Consider the following 16,989-nt stretch of genomic DNA (forward strand, 5'->3'; position numbering starts at 1 on the left):
GAAGTTCACAGGTGTGAATACTGGAGAGTCAGCTCAGGCGATCATCCTTTAGCAGATGAATGAGTTCCATTTATTAGTTGTATAGTAATTAACACTTATCAGCGCTTAGACACCTGGCAGATGATAGTGTGCATCATGAGGGTTGCAACTATCCTCACCTAAGACGTCAGACCACTTTCATGATAGTCACTTGGGGTTCCCACTATTACAAAATTCAAGGGACACACCTAGCACACAGTTCTCATACTTATTCCAGCAAAGTTAATGCCCCTCTTCAGCAAACGTTTATCCACATTAGTGTGTGATGTTGCTATGCAGATTGTGTAGCCTTTTTTCTTGAGTTGTATAATTTGCATCTTTCATCCTTTGTCTTGCTTGGTAATTTCTCCCAATACATCGCGAAAGGGCGATAGTAAGTAAGATGTAAGAACATAAAAAAAGTCACCATTGTAGTGACTGTAGTTTGGTGCCCACTACAAAACCCACTGTATATGTCCCTGTTCCTTTTTTCTAAAGTCTGTTTAAAGAAAGGCATCAACTTCTGAGAGTGAGCGCAATGATGTGGAACAGAGCAGAATATGCAGAAGGACACATGATTGCTGGCATCTGCCCCAGTGCTAGGTCTGACTGATAAGAAAGTAAAGCACTCCTTAATGCCTTGGCTTCAAAGGTTAGCTACTAAGATGGCTCCTTCCAGTGATAGTTCAAAGTAATCAATCAGTAGTGTATCTTAGCTCCATCAGATACATTGAATAGTAGAGTGCCTCTGCTTCTCCATGTTGAAATATAGACATTTTGGTGTCCATCCTTGAGATTTTTGCTCATTTGCAGCTAATTCCGCAATTTTTGTTCCTTCCCAGATGGATCATCGGCCAGGAAATCCCCAAGACATTCCCAATGGACCTGTGACTGGCAAAAGCAGCTCATCCAGGATTCAGCAAGGACAGACTAGGACCAAGAACCCAGACCAACCACACCCTGGGCTGTCACCTCATGCCTCTGACCCTCACTTAACGCGCATTGGCCCCTCAAATTCTCAGACTCCTTTCTCCCCACCCACACAGGTGCCTCCACCACCACGGTCCCCTCAACGTGAGCCACAGCGTGTGTCACATGAGCAGTTCCGCACTGCCCTGCAAAAAGTGGTGGATCCCGGGGATCCTCGGAGTTATCTAGACAACTTCATTAAAATTGGAGAGGGGTCCACAGGGATTGTCTGTATTGCCACTGTCAAACAAAGCGGGAAGTTAGTGGCAGTGAAGAAAATGGATTTACGAAAGCAGCAGAGGCGAGAGCTGCTCTTCAATGAGGTAAGAGTTGCTCCCTCTTTATAGCTCTTTGAGAGCATAACTAGTCCTCTGTTTTATAGGACTTTAGGTTGTACTGACATACTGGTCTGCCCCTGGCATCATGCCCTGATTGTTGTGTAGATCTATCACACTCTCAGTTGGAGTTTTATTTGCCCATGCTACAGCATGTTCTACTAAGAAGATGCCACAAAACTGTTAGACCTCCCACTGCGTAGCTTATGATAGTCATTTTTTTGGTTTGCTGCTCCATTTCACATGCTTCTATACATGCACAGAATTCCTGTGCTCCAAGCACTGTTCACATCGGTCTTATGTCTGCGTTTCAGGTTGTAATCATGAGAGATTATCAGCAGGAGAATGTGGTGGAAATGTATAACAGCTACCTTGTTGGGGATGAGCTTTGGGTAGTGATGGAGTTCCTTGAAGGAGGTGCCTTGACTGATATTGTTACACATACCAGGTAATGTCCTAATTTCTCTGATAAAATTCAATTTTTTTAATTCTGTAGTACTGTGATGTCATGAAGACTCTACATGCCATCGTGGACCTCCACCCTTGTAAATCACAGTGGGTAAAATCCAAGAGTTAATTCCTTCTCAGATCGGCGCAGGTCTGCTTTTGTAGCACATCACGGACCACATCTGTGCAATTATCCATGTAATGATAGGACTAGGTTTCCACCAGTACAACACACCAAGTAACACATCAGTATTCTCCTTTCTGACAAGGTTCTAAGAGGCCAGGAGTGACTCCCTCTTAAACACTCACATCTAGAGAAGAGGATGTCTGGGAGCAAAATATTCTTATGGGCAACATTCTATAGTGCTTTACAGTGATTGATGTTATTTTAACACACAAAGTCATTTCGGGGAGATCTTTAATTCTGCAATAGGATTTGTTTTCACTATTACAACACATCGGTCATGCAGAACTGTAATACTCCTTTAACTCCTGCTATGTACTATTATTCTTCCCTTTCCCACATTGTGGTCCAACTACAAGGTGTTAAAGCTATCACAAACAGTGCATAAACTGTTTATCTGCATCACCAAGTGATGTTCCTTCTTCCTTGTAATGTCCCTTTGGAGCTTCACTCTGTTCTTCTGCTGACCTGGTGAAATTGAAAGCCGTGTCAGTTGCAGTAGCCCCATAACATGGGTGGAATGTTCTCCTTGTTTTCCTTGCCTGATTGCTTTAAGGACCGAGGCAAAGTGTTGATGCCTCAGCCCTGTCTTTATTCTTGCACTTTTCTGATTTTCTTTGTATTTTGACACCAAGGTCGGTTCTCAAGTTTCCCATTGGGTTCCCTCTTAATACATCTGCTACAGAGTAAGGAAGAGAATGCTCTTTTTCCTTTTCTTAGAGTGCTGGATACTTTGGGAAGCTTCTGTTTTGAATGAATGATCATAATGTGGCCATTTCCTTCTTGTACCAAAAAGCACAAAAAAGATTCAATCAAGACAGACATGAGGAGGTGGTACTGATTGAGAATGTAAGCCCCAGTATCCTGAATCAGCTGCTAAGGGCTCTTATCCAGGTCCCTAGTCTAACATTTGAAACAATTCACCGGTAGCATGTTCTGACCTAAAGGATCCCACATACCCTGGATGCCCCACTGCCTCAAGGCTGCAAAAGCTTTACACCTCAGTTAATTTTTTGCGTTGTTGCAGAAGTCCTTCCAGATTTTTGGGGTACTGTCAACTATGTGGGCAGAATTGCCAGTGTTCACCTTCATGTCTTTGTAGAGTATGATTACAGTTTATGCTTCCAGAGGGTTTGGTGGTTATTCTTAACATATTTGTGGTGTTCCAGTTGACTCCTTCCTACCATTATACCCTTGGAAAAGCGTATTGGGGTGCAGCAAATTAAATTCAATCATATTTATGGCCTGATTTACGGACCAATGTGATGAGTTTATAACCAAGGCTTTTAGTAAATCACCAGTTACCATCTAGTGTGGTCTTTTTAGCCTCCTAAGTCAGCAGAGATCTTCTCAGTTGGACTTCCTCCTAGTATATGATGGAAATCTCTCCGCTCTGTTTTTTACTCTACCCTAGTGATGCCCGTAAAGTATCCTCCCACTGATTCTGAAGATGAACCCTGCCGTACTCTCAAGCTCATTTTTGTAGAGGACATCTGTTAGAAATGGGTTTTTTGGTTGGCAGTCAGGTTACCCTCTGTCCAAGCAAGAACCCTCACTCTAGTCAGGGTAAGTCACACACAATCCAAAATTAGCCTGTGTCCACCCTCTGGTAGCTTGGCACGAGCAGTCAGGCTTAACTTAGAAGGCAATGTGTAAAGTATTTGTGCAATAAATCATACAATACCACCATATAGCACCACAAAAATACACCACACAGTGTTTAGAAAAATATATAATATTTATCGGGATAATTGTAGGTCAACACGAATAAAGTTGCAGTGTGACTTTGTAGAGGTATCACTGAAAAGTGATATAAAGTGTCTTAAGTCTTTAAAAAGCAAACAAAGTCTCTTTCAAGCACAAAGTACCTGGTTTGGAGTGGAAAATCTCCTCAGAGGGCCGCAGAAGAAGAGATACGTGGAAAAATGGTGTGTGTGTCGATTTCTCCTCAGCACACACGGACTTGCGTCGTTATTTTTCACGCGGGGAAGTCGTGCATCGTTTTCTGGCGTGCGGACATTCTCTTTCTGTGGATCGCGGGGATTACCAGATGTCCCGGGTCTGTGCGTGGATTCTCCTGCTTGTTTTACGGCTGCGTGTCGTTCTGCGGGGCTGCGCGTCGAAGCTTTGCTCTCACGGCAGGCGTCGCGTCGATTTCTCCTCTGGAGGTCGAGCGACGTTGTCCTTGCGAGGCCGTGCGTCGAAGTTCCGGTCGTCCCGAAGGCATTGCGTCGATCAGCGTCGGTGTGCGGCGTTTTTCTCACCGCGGAACAAGCTGTGTGTTGAAAATTTTGGCGCGCGGAGCGTCCAAGTGAAAAAAGAGAAGTAATTTTGGTCCTGAGACTTCAGGGAACAGGAGGCAAGCTCTATCCAAGCCCTTGGAGAGCACTTTCACAGCCAGACAAGAGTTCAGCAACGCAGCAGGCCAACAGCAACGCAGCAGTCCTTTGTAGAAAGCAGACAGGTGAGTCCTTTGAGCAGCCAGGCAGTTCTTCTTGGGAGGATGTAGTTTCTGGTTCAGGTTTCTTCTCTAGCAAGTGTCTGATGAGTTAGGGCAGAGGCCCTGTTTTATACCCAAATGTGCCTTTGAAGTGGGGAGACTTCAAAGAGTGGCTAAGAAGTGCACCAGGTTCCCTTTCAGTTCAATCCTGTCTGCCAGGGTACCAGAAGGGGGTGTGGCAGTCCTTTGTGTGAGAGCAGGCCCTCCACCCTCCCAGCCCAGGAAGACCCATTCAAAATGCAGATGTATGCAAGTGAGGCTGAGTACCCTGTGTTTGGGGTGTGTCTGAGTGAATGCACAAGGAGCTGTCAACCAAGCCCAGCCAGACGTGGATTGTAAGGCACAGAAAGATATAAGTGCAAAGAAATGCTCACTTTCTAAAAGTGGCATTTCTAGAATAGTAATAATAAATCCGACTTCACTAGTCAGCAGGATTTTGTATTACCATTCTGGCCATACTAAATATGACCTTCCTGCTCCTTTCAGATCAGCAGCTGCCACTTCAACAATGTATGAGGGCAGCCCCAATGTTAGCCTATGAAGGGAGCAGGCCTCACAGTAGTGTAAAAACGAATTTAGGAGTTTTACACTACCAGGACATATAACTACACAAGTACATGTCCTGCCTTTTACCCACACAGCACCCTGCTCTAGGGGTTACCTAGGGCACACATTAGGGGTGACTTATGTGTAGAAAAAGGGGAGTTCTAGGCTTGGCAAGTACTTTTAAATACCAAGTCGAAGTGGCAGTGAAACTGCACACACAGGCCTTGCAATGGCAAGCCTGAGACAAGGTTAAGGGGGCTACTTAAGTGGGTGGCACAACCAGTGCTGCAGGCCCACTAGAAGCATTTAATCTACAGGCCCTAGGCACATATAGTGCACATTACTATGGACTTATAAGTTAATTAAATAGTCCAATCAGGTATGATCCAAAGTTACCATGTTTGAAAAGGGAGAGAGCATATTCACTTTAGCACTGGTTAGCAGTGGTAAAGTGCGCAGAGTCTAAAAAGCCAGCAAAACAGGGTCCAAAAAGTGGAGGGAGGCAGGCAAAAAGTTAGGGGTGACCACCCTAAGGCATGTCAGGTCTAACATGTGTCCCCCCCCCCCAACTGAAAGTGGGGAGAGCTACCCGACCTCCTAGGAGCTCTCATCGCTAAGGCGGAAGTATCTGGAGAGACCATCGATCGGCATTGGTGTGGTCAAGAGTTTTGGATTCTCACCCCTCATCTGCATGAGCCATCTGAGGGGCCTGTGGTCTGTCTGAACCCGGAAGTGAGTCCCAAACAGGTAGGGTCTTAGCTTCTTCAGTGCCCAGACCACAGCAAATGCTTCTCTCTCAATAGCACTCCACCTTTTTTCCCGTGGTAATAGTCTTCTGCTAATAAAGGCTACTGGTTGGTCTGAGCCCTCCTCATTCAGCTGTGCTAGAACAGCCCCTATGCCATGCTCTGAAGCGTCTGTCTGCACAATAAATTCCTGGGAGTAGTCAGGGGCCTTGAGCACGGGGGCCGTGCACATGGCTTCCTTCAGCGAATCAAAGGCTTTCTGACAGGCCTCTGTCCAATTCACCAACCTAGGTTGTTTCTTGGAAGTGAGTTCTGTCAAGGGGGACACAATGGTACCATAGCTCTTGACGAACCTGCAGTAGTATCCAGTGAGGCCCAAAAAGGCTCTCACCTCAGTCTGTGTTCTAGGTGGTTGCCAGGCCTTGATAGTTCCAATCTTGACCTGGAGTGGCTGCACCCTGCCACCACCTACTAGGTGTCCCAAGTACACCACGGAACCCTGCCCAATCTGGCACTTACTAGCCTTGATAGTCAGGCCTGCCTGTTGCAGACCCTGAAGCACCTCCTGGAGGTGGAGCAGGTGTTCCTCCCAACTGGAACTGTAGACAGTTATGTTGTCCAGGTAAGCTACACAAAAGGCATCCTCCTTGATGATGGCCTTCACCTTATCTAACAACCTGTAAATTTTGTTCTTTACAGGGGAACTGTCACCTGTGTCAATGTCATGCACACAGAGGTGGATTAGTCCAGGAGTTTGGGAGAACAGGGGGGAGAACAGCTCTAACAGCTCATAGCAGTCCCCTCACTGGGTTGGAGTCAGGAAGTCAGAGAGAATGACACCCCCTTCTGACCCATCCCCTTCTTTAACAGCGAGGAGGTCGGGGAGAGGTTCACTCTCCTCTTCCATGCCCTCATCTGTGACTAGGAGCATACTGACCTCAGACCTCTCAAAGTGAGGTTTGAGCCGGTTGTGATGGAGGACCCTGGACCCTTAGGGGTCTTGAGGTCCACTAGGTAAGTGGCCTCCCCTTTACGCTCCTTGATCTCAAAGGGGCCAGTCCAGCGGTGGTGGAGAGCCCTGGGCTCTACTGGCTCCATCACCCAAACTTTGTCTCCAGGTGAGAACTCAAGTACAGTGGCCTTCTGGTCATACCACTCCTTCATCACCTCTTGACTGGCCTCGAGGTTACTCTGGGCCTGCTTCCAGAAGCGGTGGGTTTTATTTGCGGAGGGCCAGCATGTAGCTGACCACATCCTGGGGAGGGGCCTGGGGAGCTTTCTCCCAGCCCTCCTTAACAATACTTAGGGGTCCCCTGACAGGGTGACCGTAGAGAAGCTCAAAGGGGCTGAACCCCACCCCTTTCTGGGGCACCTCTCTATAAGCAAACAACAGGCTGGGTAAGAGGACGTCCCACTTACGCCTCATGGCCTCAGTCAGGTCACCAATCATGCCTTTCAGGGTCTGGTTGAATCTCTCAACAAGCCCATTGGTTTGAGGATGATAAGGGGTGGTAAACCGGTAGGTCACCCCACACTCATCCCATAGGGTCTTCATGTTTGCAGACATGAAGTTTGTGCCCCTGTCAGACACGACCTCCTTAGGGAATCCCACACGGGTAAATATTCCCAACAGGGCTCTGGTCACCACCTGTGCAGTCACTGTTCTCAGAGGGATTGCCTCTGGATAGCGGGCGGCATGGTCCACCAAAACCAGGATAAACCTGTTGCCCAAGGCAGTTTTGGGGTCCAAGGGACCAACAAAGTCGATGCCCACCCTTTCAAAGGGGGTGCCAACGACTGGGAGTGGGAGCAGGGGAGCTTTAAACCGTTTCCCTGCCTTCCCACTAGCCTGGCAGGTGGGGCAAGCTCTGCAGAAGTTATCTGAGGCTTTACTCATTCTGGGCCAATGAAAGTGGGTGTTAAGCCTGTCAAAGGTCTTGTCATGGCCCAGGTATCCTGCCAGGGGAATGTCGTGAGTCGTTTTCCGGCGCGCGGACAGTCTTTCTGTGGATCGCGGGGATTACCAGAAGTCCCTGGTCTGTGCGTGGATTCTCCTGCTTGTTTTCCGGCTGCACTTTTCATTTACCGCAACTCTTGCCTTTGCCAGGGCTTGTTGGTGGCCTTTCCATCCCACAGACAGACTGCAATCTTCCATCCAGCATGGGATGTCGACTGCATCCTCCAGGAACTCTTCACCTACTCCAGGGCTGCTTTGCTGACTGTCTTCATCCTACCCTCGACCAACTTCTGCAACCACTCACGGGTGTGTAGTGGCTCCTGCCACCGCTGGATACTTCTGGACTTGGTCCCCTTCTTTTTCAGGTCTTCCTCTTCAGGAACCCACTGCTGGTTTCTTGCTGTCTTGCCTGGGTGTTGCATTATCTTCTTTTTAGTCCTTTTGGGTGGTTTGGGAAAAAATCCAGTAACTTTACTCCTTCCTTCCTGGCCGCTAGGGGGCACTGTGGTACTTATCCTTGGGGTTTCCTAGTTCCCCTAGCTCCTCCCCTACAGATTCCACTTACCTAGATGGCCGTCCTGCATTCGCATTCAGTTATTTTAGTAGGTGGTTTGGGCTCCCCCTAGGCTTTCTACTGTCTATTGCTATTGCACTGTTTTCTACTGCTATTTGTGCCTATCTCTGTTGCATACCTCCGATTGGAGAGTTGCCTCTCTAGTACTTTTTGGTAATCACTAAAGTACCTTTATTTTTTGTAACACTGAGTGTTTTCTTTCATGTGAGTAAGTACTGTGTGACTACAGTGGTATTGCATCAGCTTTGCATGTCTCCTAGATAAGCCTTGGCTGCTCATCCACAGCTACCCCTAAAGAGCCTGGCTTCTAGACACTGCCCACACTACACTAATAGGGGAACCCCAGACCTGGTATAAGGTGTAAGTACCATAGGTACTCACAACACACCAGACCAGCTTCCTACACCAGGAGACCCACGTTTCTTAGCGCAGCACCCCACCCCTGGGTATTTGGTGGTCTAGGCTTCCACCTGCAACGTCAAACCTGGCTCTTGCTGCTCCTCCAGATAGGGAATCCAAGAGGCTGGAAACACTTGATAAGAAGATGTTTTCTTTCGCCAGCCTGGCATTGCGGTCTGTGAACACTGCATGCCTTTTGAGCCGCTACTTTCATGCTCTGTAGGATACGGTTGCGCAAATGATGCCTACTGTCCCAGAGGAGGCCCGGGCCATGCTCTCCCAAGCAGTCGCAAATTGGAGAGATGCAGCAAAGTACACAATTGGATGTGGACACGACACAACCGACTCGCTGCAGAGCAATTTAGTTGATGGTGGCCATTAGGCAACATGCCTGGCACTTTGATGGACATGCCCTTTGGTGGCTCCTGTCTCTTCAGAGACAAAGCAGACTCTGCACTCAAAGGGTTTAAGGACAGTTGGTCTACGACCCGGTCCTTGGGGTTATCTTATGCCCCACGCCACCACCAGTCTGCTTTTTCCCCCCCCTTTCATAGCTATGGAAGGGGCTAAGAACTGTGCCACTTCCTGCCCAGCCACGATGCTGCCCTTACTCCCCAGCCTCTGCACGCCCAAAGGTGCAGTAGCTACAAGCCAGTAGTCTGGTCAGTCCACCACCCCTCTCCCAGCTGCAGCCTCCAAACCCTCATATCACAGGCACCCAATTGGCAGGATACGTCATTACCTGTCCCACTTGCAGTCCATAACATCTTGACAGGTGGGTTTTGTGGTTTGTCTGAAAGGGCTATGCCCTTCCCTTTCTGAATTACCCCCCCCCCCCCCCCCCCCCCCCTTGCTACCCTCTCAAGACAGGCTGATGGAGGATCATATTTCCCTTCTCCACAAGGATGTTGTGACTCTCTTGGCCACGGGAGCCATAAAGAGGGTCCGACGCCAAAAGCAGGTCGTGACTGCTATTCCAGCTATTTTGTATTGCCTAAGAAGGACATAGGCCGTCATCCTACCCTAGACGTAGGGCCCCTCAACTACTTCCTCAATGGTTAGTGTTTTTCATGGCTCCACTCTTCTGATGTGGAAAGTTGTGAAAAGAAACTGACATTAGTGCCTACATAGGTGCCACGGGCATCACTTCCAGCGCTAATTACCAATGCGGAACCAAACGACATCATTGACCACCTCACTGGGGTACTGCTCATGAAAAAGCTTCCGGATCCAGTCTGGGATAATTCTGAGGTAAGAAATCTGCAGCTAGAATTAGTCTCTACCAGATAATGCATTACCAAAGGTAAGTACCTTGTTCTTTAAACATCATCCAATATATTGAGACCGTTCTTCTTTTGATATGCTTTTCAACCAACAGGCATTAATCACAGCAATCAAACACTTGTCATACTGGACTATTTAATACTCCACCAATGGTAGAGGTGACCTTGAAAAATGGTCTGCTCCAATATTTTTCTCTCCTTGTGTGTTGCGAACCTCAAAATAATAGTGTAAAAGTTTGGAACCAAGTTTGGCTATTCTCTGGTTATCTTTAATCACATTTTCACTGAGGAGGTACATGAGTGGAGATGATTAAAGTCATTATTACTTCTTTATTATTAATATTCATTATTTCATAACATGGGATTGTATCCCATTTTTGTTTCCGTTGTGGTAATTCAGTCATACTCTGAGTATACCATGGTGCAAGGGAGCTGCTTTACCCACTACAAGCCACCTGCAGCACCAGGAACCAACTTTAGTGGACTGTTGACGCAACATACAAACAATCCACATAGAATCTTGGGCTACCACAGGTGGCCCACATTCACATATAAAGGTGTATTACGTTATTTACTTATCACCCCTTTCACCTTTTTTTGCTTGTCTGACCAGCCTTTGTAATTAAGGTCACCTATTGTAATGTGTTTCCTAAAAAAGCTTTCATATATGCCAACACCACTCCCTTTATCATGCCACAGTGGGACCTTAAATTGGTTCTTACCTTTCTGATGTGTGAAGCTTTTGAACAGAAGCACAACTATTCGCTGAGACTTTTGACTCTGAAGACTGCCTCTTATTGTCATCAGATCTGCCTGTGACGTCATTGAGTCATAGTAGCTGCATTTATATTACATTTTTCTTCCTAACAAAACTGATGAGGCATGGCCATCCTTTCTTCACAAGTTGGTGTCTTCCTTTCATATAGGAAAATCCGTCCCTCTACTGTTCTTTTTCTTGTCGCATTCCTCCAAGGAGTGGCTCCACCAACTGGATCACAAGCAGGCCTTTAGTTTCAATATTGGTAAGATTAAAAAACATAAGGTGGATGGTGAACTCTTTGTTGGGTTTGCAAGTGCGAAGATAGGCAAACATTCCAGGAACAGACCTTATTAAGGTGGATTATTTTTATACCAAGTTGTCTTTAGCCAAGAAGGAACCTCCTTGAGGGCCTTTGTGCTCATTTCAAAAGAACAAAGGCTGTTATCCCAGCTTTAGTTAGAGGCATTCTGCTATTGAACATTTGCCAAGCTGCTATGTGGGCTTCTGTTCTTATTGCGTTATTGTATATAGACTTTGGTCTGCATGGAGGGCCATTTCGCCCGCCCGGTCCTGCAGTACTTCGTGGTCCAACCCTCAGACCCACCATCTTAGTGAGGAGCACTGCTTTCTTATTGATTTAAAGGTGAAGAATCTGCATTTAAAAGAATCCATCAGAATACAAGTTATTTACCTTAGGTAAATCTTTCTGTACATCTCTGTGGTGGATACGCTAGCTAACCACAGATTCCTCTCTGGTCCCATTCTCTTCCCAGTTCTGATGAGTTTCCATTTCGTGGGTAATAAGGTCTCCCACCAAATTTTGCACGCTATATTTTCTGAAATTGTTGGTTGCTTTGCTTCCGAGGTGCATGGTGGTACCTTTATGCTACTCTGTTGTGGTGTCTGGAGATAGGACGGAGTGGTGCACATGCCTGTGCATGGGAGCTATTGCAGAGTTTTCCCAATTGAGTCTGGTGCCTGAGGAGATACAAAACTCTAGAAATCTTCAGTTGGTGTATTCACCAGAAAATGCGTTACAGAAGGTAAACAAACTGGTTCGTCTCACGTAACAAGTTCATCTCACATCACTGAAAGAATCTTCTTCTATTTATTTAACATTGCATTATAAAATTTGGTCTTAAGCCATAGTCTATGCCTGCGCGTGTGTTTTTTTTTGTTTTTTGTTTTTGCTCTCTCTTTCTCTCTCTCATCACCTAGTGTCTCTTAAATTTTCGGCTATTACTCTTCCTCTCTTGGGGTCTGGTTGTTATGGACTAGGTTGCTGCACCTCTATTCCCCCATAAGACATTCAGCAATATCTCCAGTATTAACTGAAAAGAAGATAGGTCCATGCCCACTGGAATTACTGAAAGTACCACATGTTGGCTGTATTCCTTTTTTTCTTATGTTAGCAAAACACATTGGAACAAAGCCAGTGACACAGCATGCCTTCGGCAGCTTGAAATTATTGAAGATTTGGTTGATCAAATGAGCAGAGCAATTGATGTCTCCCTGTTCATGCACAGGCATGCTTTAAACCATTCACTTTATTATACAGGATAAACTCTTAGATCTGCCCTTTGATTGCAGGAGATTATTTTCTCCAGTAACTGACAGAGTATCAAAGAAATGCGAGCCAACATTGTGGTAGCCAAGTGCACGAATACCAGTACTTTCAGTCCGCAAAAAGGTATATGCCAGCCTTTTCAAGCAGCCAAAGGTTTTAGGGTGAGGCAGGCTGGAGAGGATATATATGTTCGATGGCATGTGTAGCTGCAGATACACATGCTTTGCATAAGTCAGCCATCTAGTGTTGGGCTTGGAGTGTTACAAGTTCTTTTTCTTCCAAGAAGGATTTTCGAGTCAAAAGATAGAGTGATTCACCCTGTCGGTGATAGTGCTCGGTCTGAATCAGAGTCTGCATAGAAACTGCAGTCTGAGCTTGTTCTTCACCGAAAATGTCGGGCGTTTCCGACAACTTGGACGCCATCTCCAACCGACACGCTCTTCGATCCCTCTGAGTTTTCTTCGAACTGAAGTATCGACACGCTTCACAGCTTTCTTCCCTGTGATCCTGAGAGAGACAGGGGTTGCACACTGAGTGTTGGTCGATGTATGGGAACTTGGCGTGACACCGAGGGCAAAAGTGAAACTGAGTCCGTTCCATCAGTCTGACATTGTTCGACAACCACGAGTCGAAGTAGGCCGGAGAAAGGTGCAGTTGCCCAAAAAGGGCGTTTTTTTTAACGACCCCGACGACTGTAATTGGATCAAATGTAAGTGAGAAAAAACGTGATCGAAAATAATACCGACGTTTATAGAAAGAGAGAAGTTCAAATAGTACCGAACTGAGATCTACCAGAGCTAGAGGGAACACGTCCAAACCCGACGATTGAAAGAAAACAATCTAACAAAGGACTCAATGCCCATGCGCACGATCACAGACAGGAGGAGTCACTTGATCTTGTGACTCGAAAAAGCTTCTTTGAAGAAAAACAACTTGTAACACTACAAGCCCAGCACTAGATAGCAGACTTATGCAAAGCATGTGGATCTGCAGCTACACATGCCATCGGGGGGGGAAATATATATATATATATATCTATCTATATATATATATATATCCTGCCTCACCCTAAAAACTTTGGCAGCTTCACTACATGCCATTATCCATATATATATATAATATGTTCGGTGGCATGTGTAGCTGCAGATACACATGCTGTGCAGTATACTTCTGCCATCTAGTATTGGGCTCGGAGTGTTACAAGTTGTTTTTTCTTTGAAGAAGTGTTTTCAAGTCACGAGATCGAGTGACTCCTCCTCTTCGGTTCCATTGCGCATGGGCATCGACTCCATGTTAGATTGTTTTCTTTCCCCCGTTGGGTTCGGATGAGTTTCCTCTCGCTCCGAGATTTCGATTTGGAAACTTTGAAAACGCTTTATTTTCGTCAGTATTGTATCAATCGGGTTTACATCTTCCATCGACACATCGGTACCGTTGGAGAAGACAACTCTACTCGCTCTTCGGGGTGTGCGCACCCAACTTTGGCCTAGTCGGGCCGACTGCGTGGAAGCCTCATGGATCGGACTCCATTCCGGTTCTGTCTTCGGTGCCACGTGAAATATCCTCATACAGACCAACATCTCGCCTGTAATCTCTGCCTTTCCTCAGATCATCGGGGAGAAAATTGTGAAGCCTATCGATCCTTCTGTTCCAAAAAGACTCTTTGAGACAGGAGATGGGGTCCAGAAACAACGAACATCTCGACGTGGAGGAGGAAGAAATCATGCAGACCGCAGTCTCCGTTGGAGGTTCCGACTCCGAACAGGAATCTGAGGACGACAGACCGGTCATGGCGGGACAACATGTGAGTACGCCTGCCCCTGTACCATCACAAAAACAAAAACATAAGGCCTTGGGTACGCCACTTCCGGAAGGCCATGGCCTGGCCCTAAAGAAGACTCCTGGTCACCAAACTACAAGTTCGGCACCCAAAAAGGCCACACCTCCCAAACCATTGGAGGCAATAAAAGGCTCTGTGTCTGACTCGAGCAAACACCATTTTTCGGAGTCGAAGATCTGGAAATCCCTTACGGAGCTGAGATCGTCCACCGCATCATCTTTTTCGATCCCGAAAAAGCCTGCTTTGGAGCCGAAAAGGCCAGCATCTACAGGGGAGCATGGACTTTCAAAGAGACTAAAAGAAAGGCACAAAACCTCAGAAGAGGAGTATCAAGTACAGCCAATACTTGAAGTTATGGACGAAAGGCAAGCCAGGATTCATATCCATAAAGAAACAGGCAGGATCCTAACACCACCTCCTCTAAAACCAAAGAGAAAGCTAGGAATTGGACACTATGCAGCCTCCAGCTAAAGTGCCAAAGCTGAAGGAGAAACCACCACCTCCTCAATTTTCTCCTCCTCATTCTCCGCCTCACTCTCCACACCTGCATACCTCTCCTCCTACTAGTCCTACACCTGTGCAGTCACCTACACACTCTTTTGATTCACAACAGGACAATGTAGATCCATGGGATCTTTAGGATCCAGATCCCATTCCTAGCAATGACCCAGACAGCTATCCCTCTAAGCCTTCACCACCTGAGCATAGCACTGTGTAAAATCAGGTTTTAGCTAGGGCTGCAGCATACCATGGAGTCACCATGCACACTGAACCACTGGAAGAGGATTTTTTGTTTAATACCCTATCCTCAACACATTCAAAATACCAGAGCCTCTCAATGCTCCCATGCATGTTAAAACACGCCGATCAATTATTTAATGAGCCAGTTAAGGCACGTATAATTACGCCCAGGATAGAGAAAAAGTACAAACCTCCTCCCTCTGATCCTGATTACATAAAACACCAAGTACCTCCAGATTCGGTAGTGGTCAGCGTTGCCAGAAAAAGGGCAAACTCCCAGTCATCAGGAGATGCTCCCCCACCCGACAAAGAAAGGAGAAAGTTTGATGCGGCAGGTAAGAGAGTTGCATCCCAGGCAGTGAATCAGTGGAGGATAGCTAACTCACGAGCACTGTTAGCTTGATACGACAGGGCCCATTGGGATGAGATGCAAGACATAATTCAGCATCTCCCCAAAGAACACCAGAAGAGGGCACAACAAGTAGTGGAAGAAGGGAAAGCTATTACAAATAATCAAATTCGATCTGCCCTAGATGCAGCAGACACCGCTGCTAGAAGTGTCAACACTGCAGTGACAATACATAGGCATGCATGGCTCAGGTCTTCAGGTTTTAAACCTGAAATACAGCAAGCTGTGTTAAATATGCCATTCAATAAGGAACAACTTTTTGGCCCAGAGGTTGACACAGCCATTGAAAAATTATGCAAAGATTCAGACACCGCAAAAGCAATGGGTGCACTATACCCCACACCATACAGGGGATCCTTATTGGAAACATCAGTTTCGAGGTGGATTTAGGCCACAGACAATAGAAGCATCCACATCGCAGGCAAAACCAACCTACCTACCACAATACCAACACAGTGGTTTTAGGGGCACATATAGGGGGCAGTATCCCAGAAATACAGGGAAATTTCAGACCTCTAAGCAACCTCCACAGCACGCAAAGCAGTGACTTGTCTCATCCCCTTCCACACCTTTCCTGTGGGGGGAAGACTACAACAGTTCCACACAAATTGGCAAAACATTACCACAGACAATTGGGTATTATCCATTATCCGCAATGGCTATTGCCTAGAATTGATACAAACTCCCCCAATCATTCCACCAAGGTCACACAAACTATCTACAGAACACATCAGGAGGAAGTCCAATCACTACTACTCAAACAAGCAATAGAAGCCGTACCACAAGCTCAAATAGGGACAGGAGTTTATTCGCTATATTTCCTGATTCCCAAAAAAGATGGCACCCTCAGACCAATATTAGATCTCAGGACCCTCCATCTTTACATCCTGTCAGAACATTTTCACATGGTAACACTACAAGATGTTATCCCACTACTCCAAAAACACAATTTTATGGCAACATTAGACCTCAAGGATGCATATTTTCATATACCTATCCACCCTGTGCACTGAAAATATCTCAGATTGGTCATTCAAGGAAAGCACTATCAGTTCAAAGTGTTACCCTTTGCAATAACAACAGCTCCAAGGGTATTCACAAAGTGCCTAGTGGTAGTCACAGCCTACCTAAGAAGACAACATATACATGTCTTTCCATATCTAGACTAATAAAATCAAACAGTCATACGCAGTGTCAAAACCATACGGATTACATTATAGAAACCTTGCACACGCTAGGGTTCTCAATAAATTACCAAAAGTTGCATCTACAACCAGCACAAATACAACAGTATTTGGGTGCAATGCTAAATGCTCAGAAAGCGCTAGCATGTCCAAATATGCAAAGAATACAAGCATTTCAAAATATAGTCACAACACAGATGCAAACAAATCAACTGTACACTGTCAGATTTGTCATGAAGATTTTAGGGATGATGGCATCATGTATTGCAATTGTTCCACACGCAAGACTAAACATGCGGCCCCTACAACAGTGCCTTGCACAACAATGGCCACAGGCACACGGTCAACTTCAAGATCTAGTGTTGATAAACCGCCAAACATGCATGTCCCTTCAGTGGTGGAATTCCACAAATCTAACCAAAGGGCAGCCATTTCAAGACCCTGTGCCTCAGTCCATAATTAAAACAGATGCATCAATGATTGGTTGGGTAGCTCACCTCAACAATCACAACATTCAAGGACAATGGGAG

The 16,989-nt window shown here is 46.2% G+C and overlaps 1 protein-coding gene across 2 annotated transcripts in view; it reads left to right on the forward strand.

Moving 5' to 3' along the window:
- The window catches only part of PAK4 (p21 (RAC1) activated kinase 4), a 202,103-nt gene that overhangs the window by 110,344 nt on the left and 74,770 nt on the right, over positions 1 to 16,989 (forward strand). For both annotated transcript variants that reach the window (XM_069206912.1, XM_069206913.1), the window contains exons 4-5: positions 861 to 1,310; positions 1,637 to 1,770. In XM_069206912.1, the coding sequence (XP_069063013.1) occupies positions 861 to 1,310; positions 1,637 to 1,770 (584 nt within the window). The remainder of the gene's footprint in view (positions 1 to 860; positions 1,311 to 1,636; positions 1,771 to 16,989) is intronic.

Source organism: Pleurodeles waltl, chromosome 9 (assembly GCF_031143425.1).
Source record: "Pleurodeles waltl isolate 20211129_DDA chromosome 9, aPleWal1.hap1.20221129, whole genome shotgun sequence".
Classification (NCBI taxonomy): Eukaryota; Metazoa; Chordata; class Amphibia; order Caudata; family Salamandridae; genus Pleurodeles; species Pleurodeles waltl.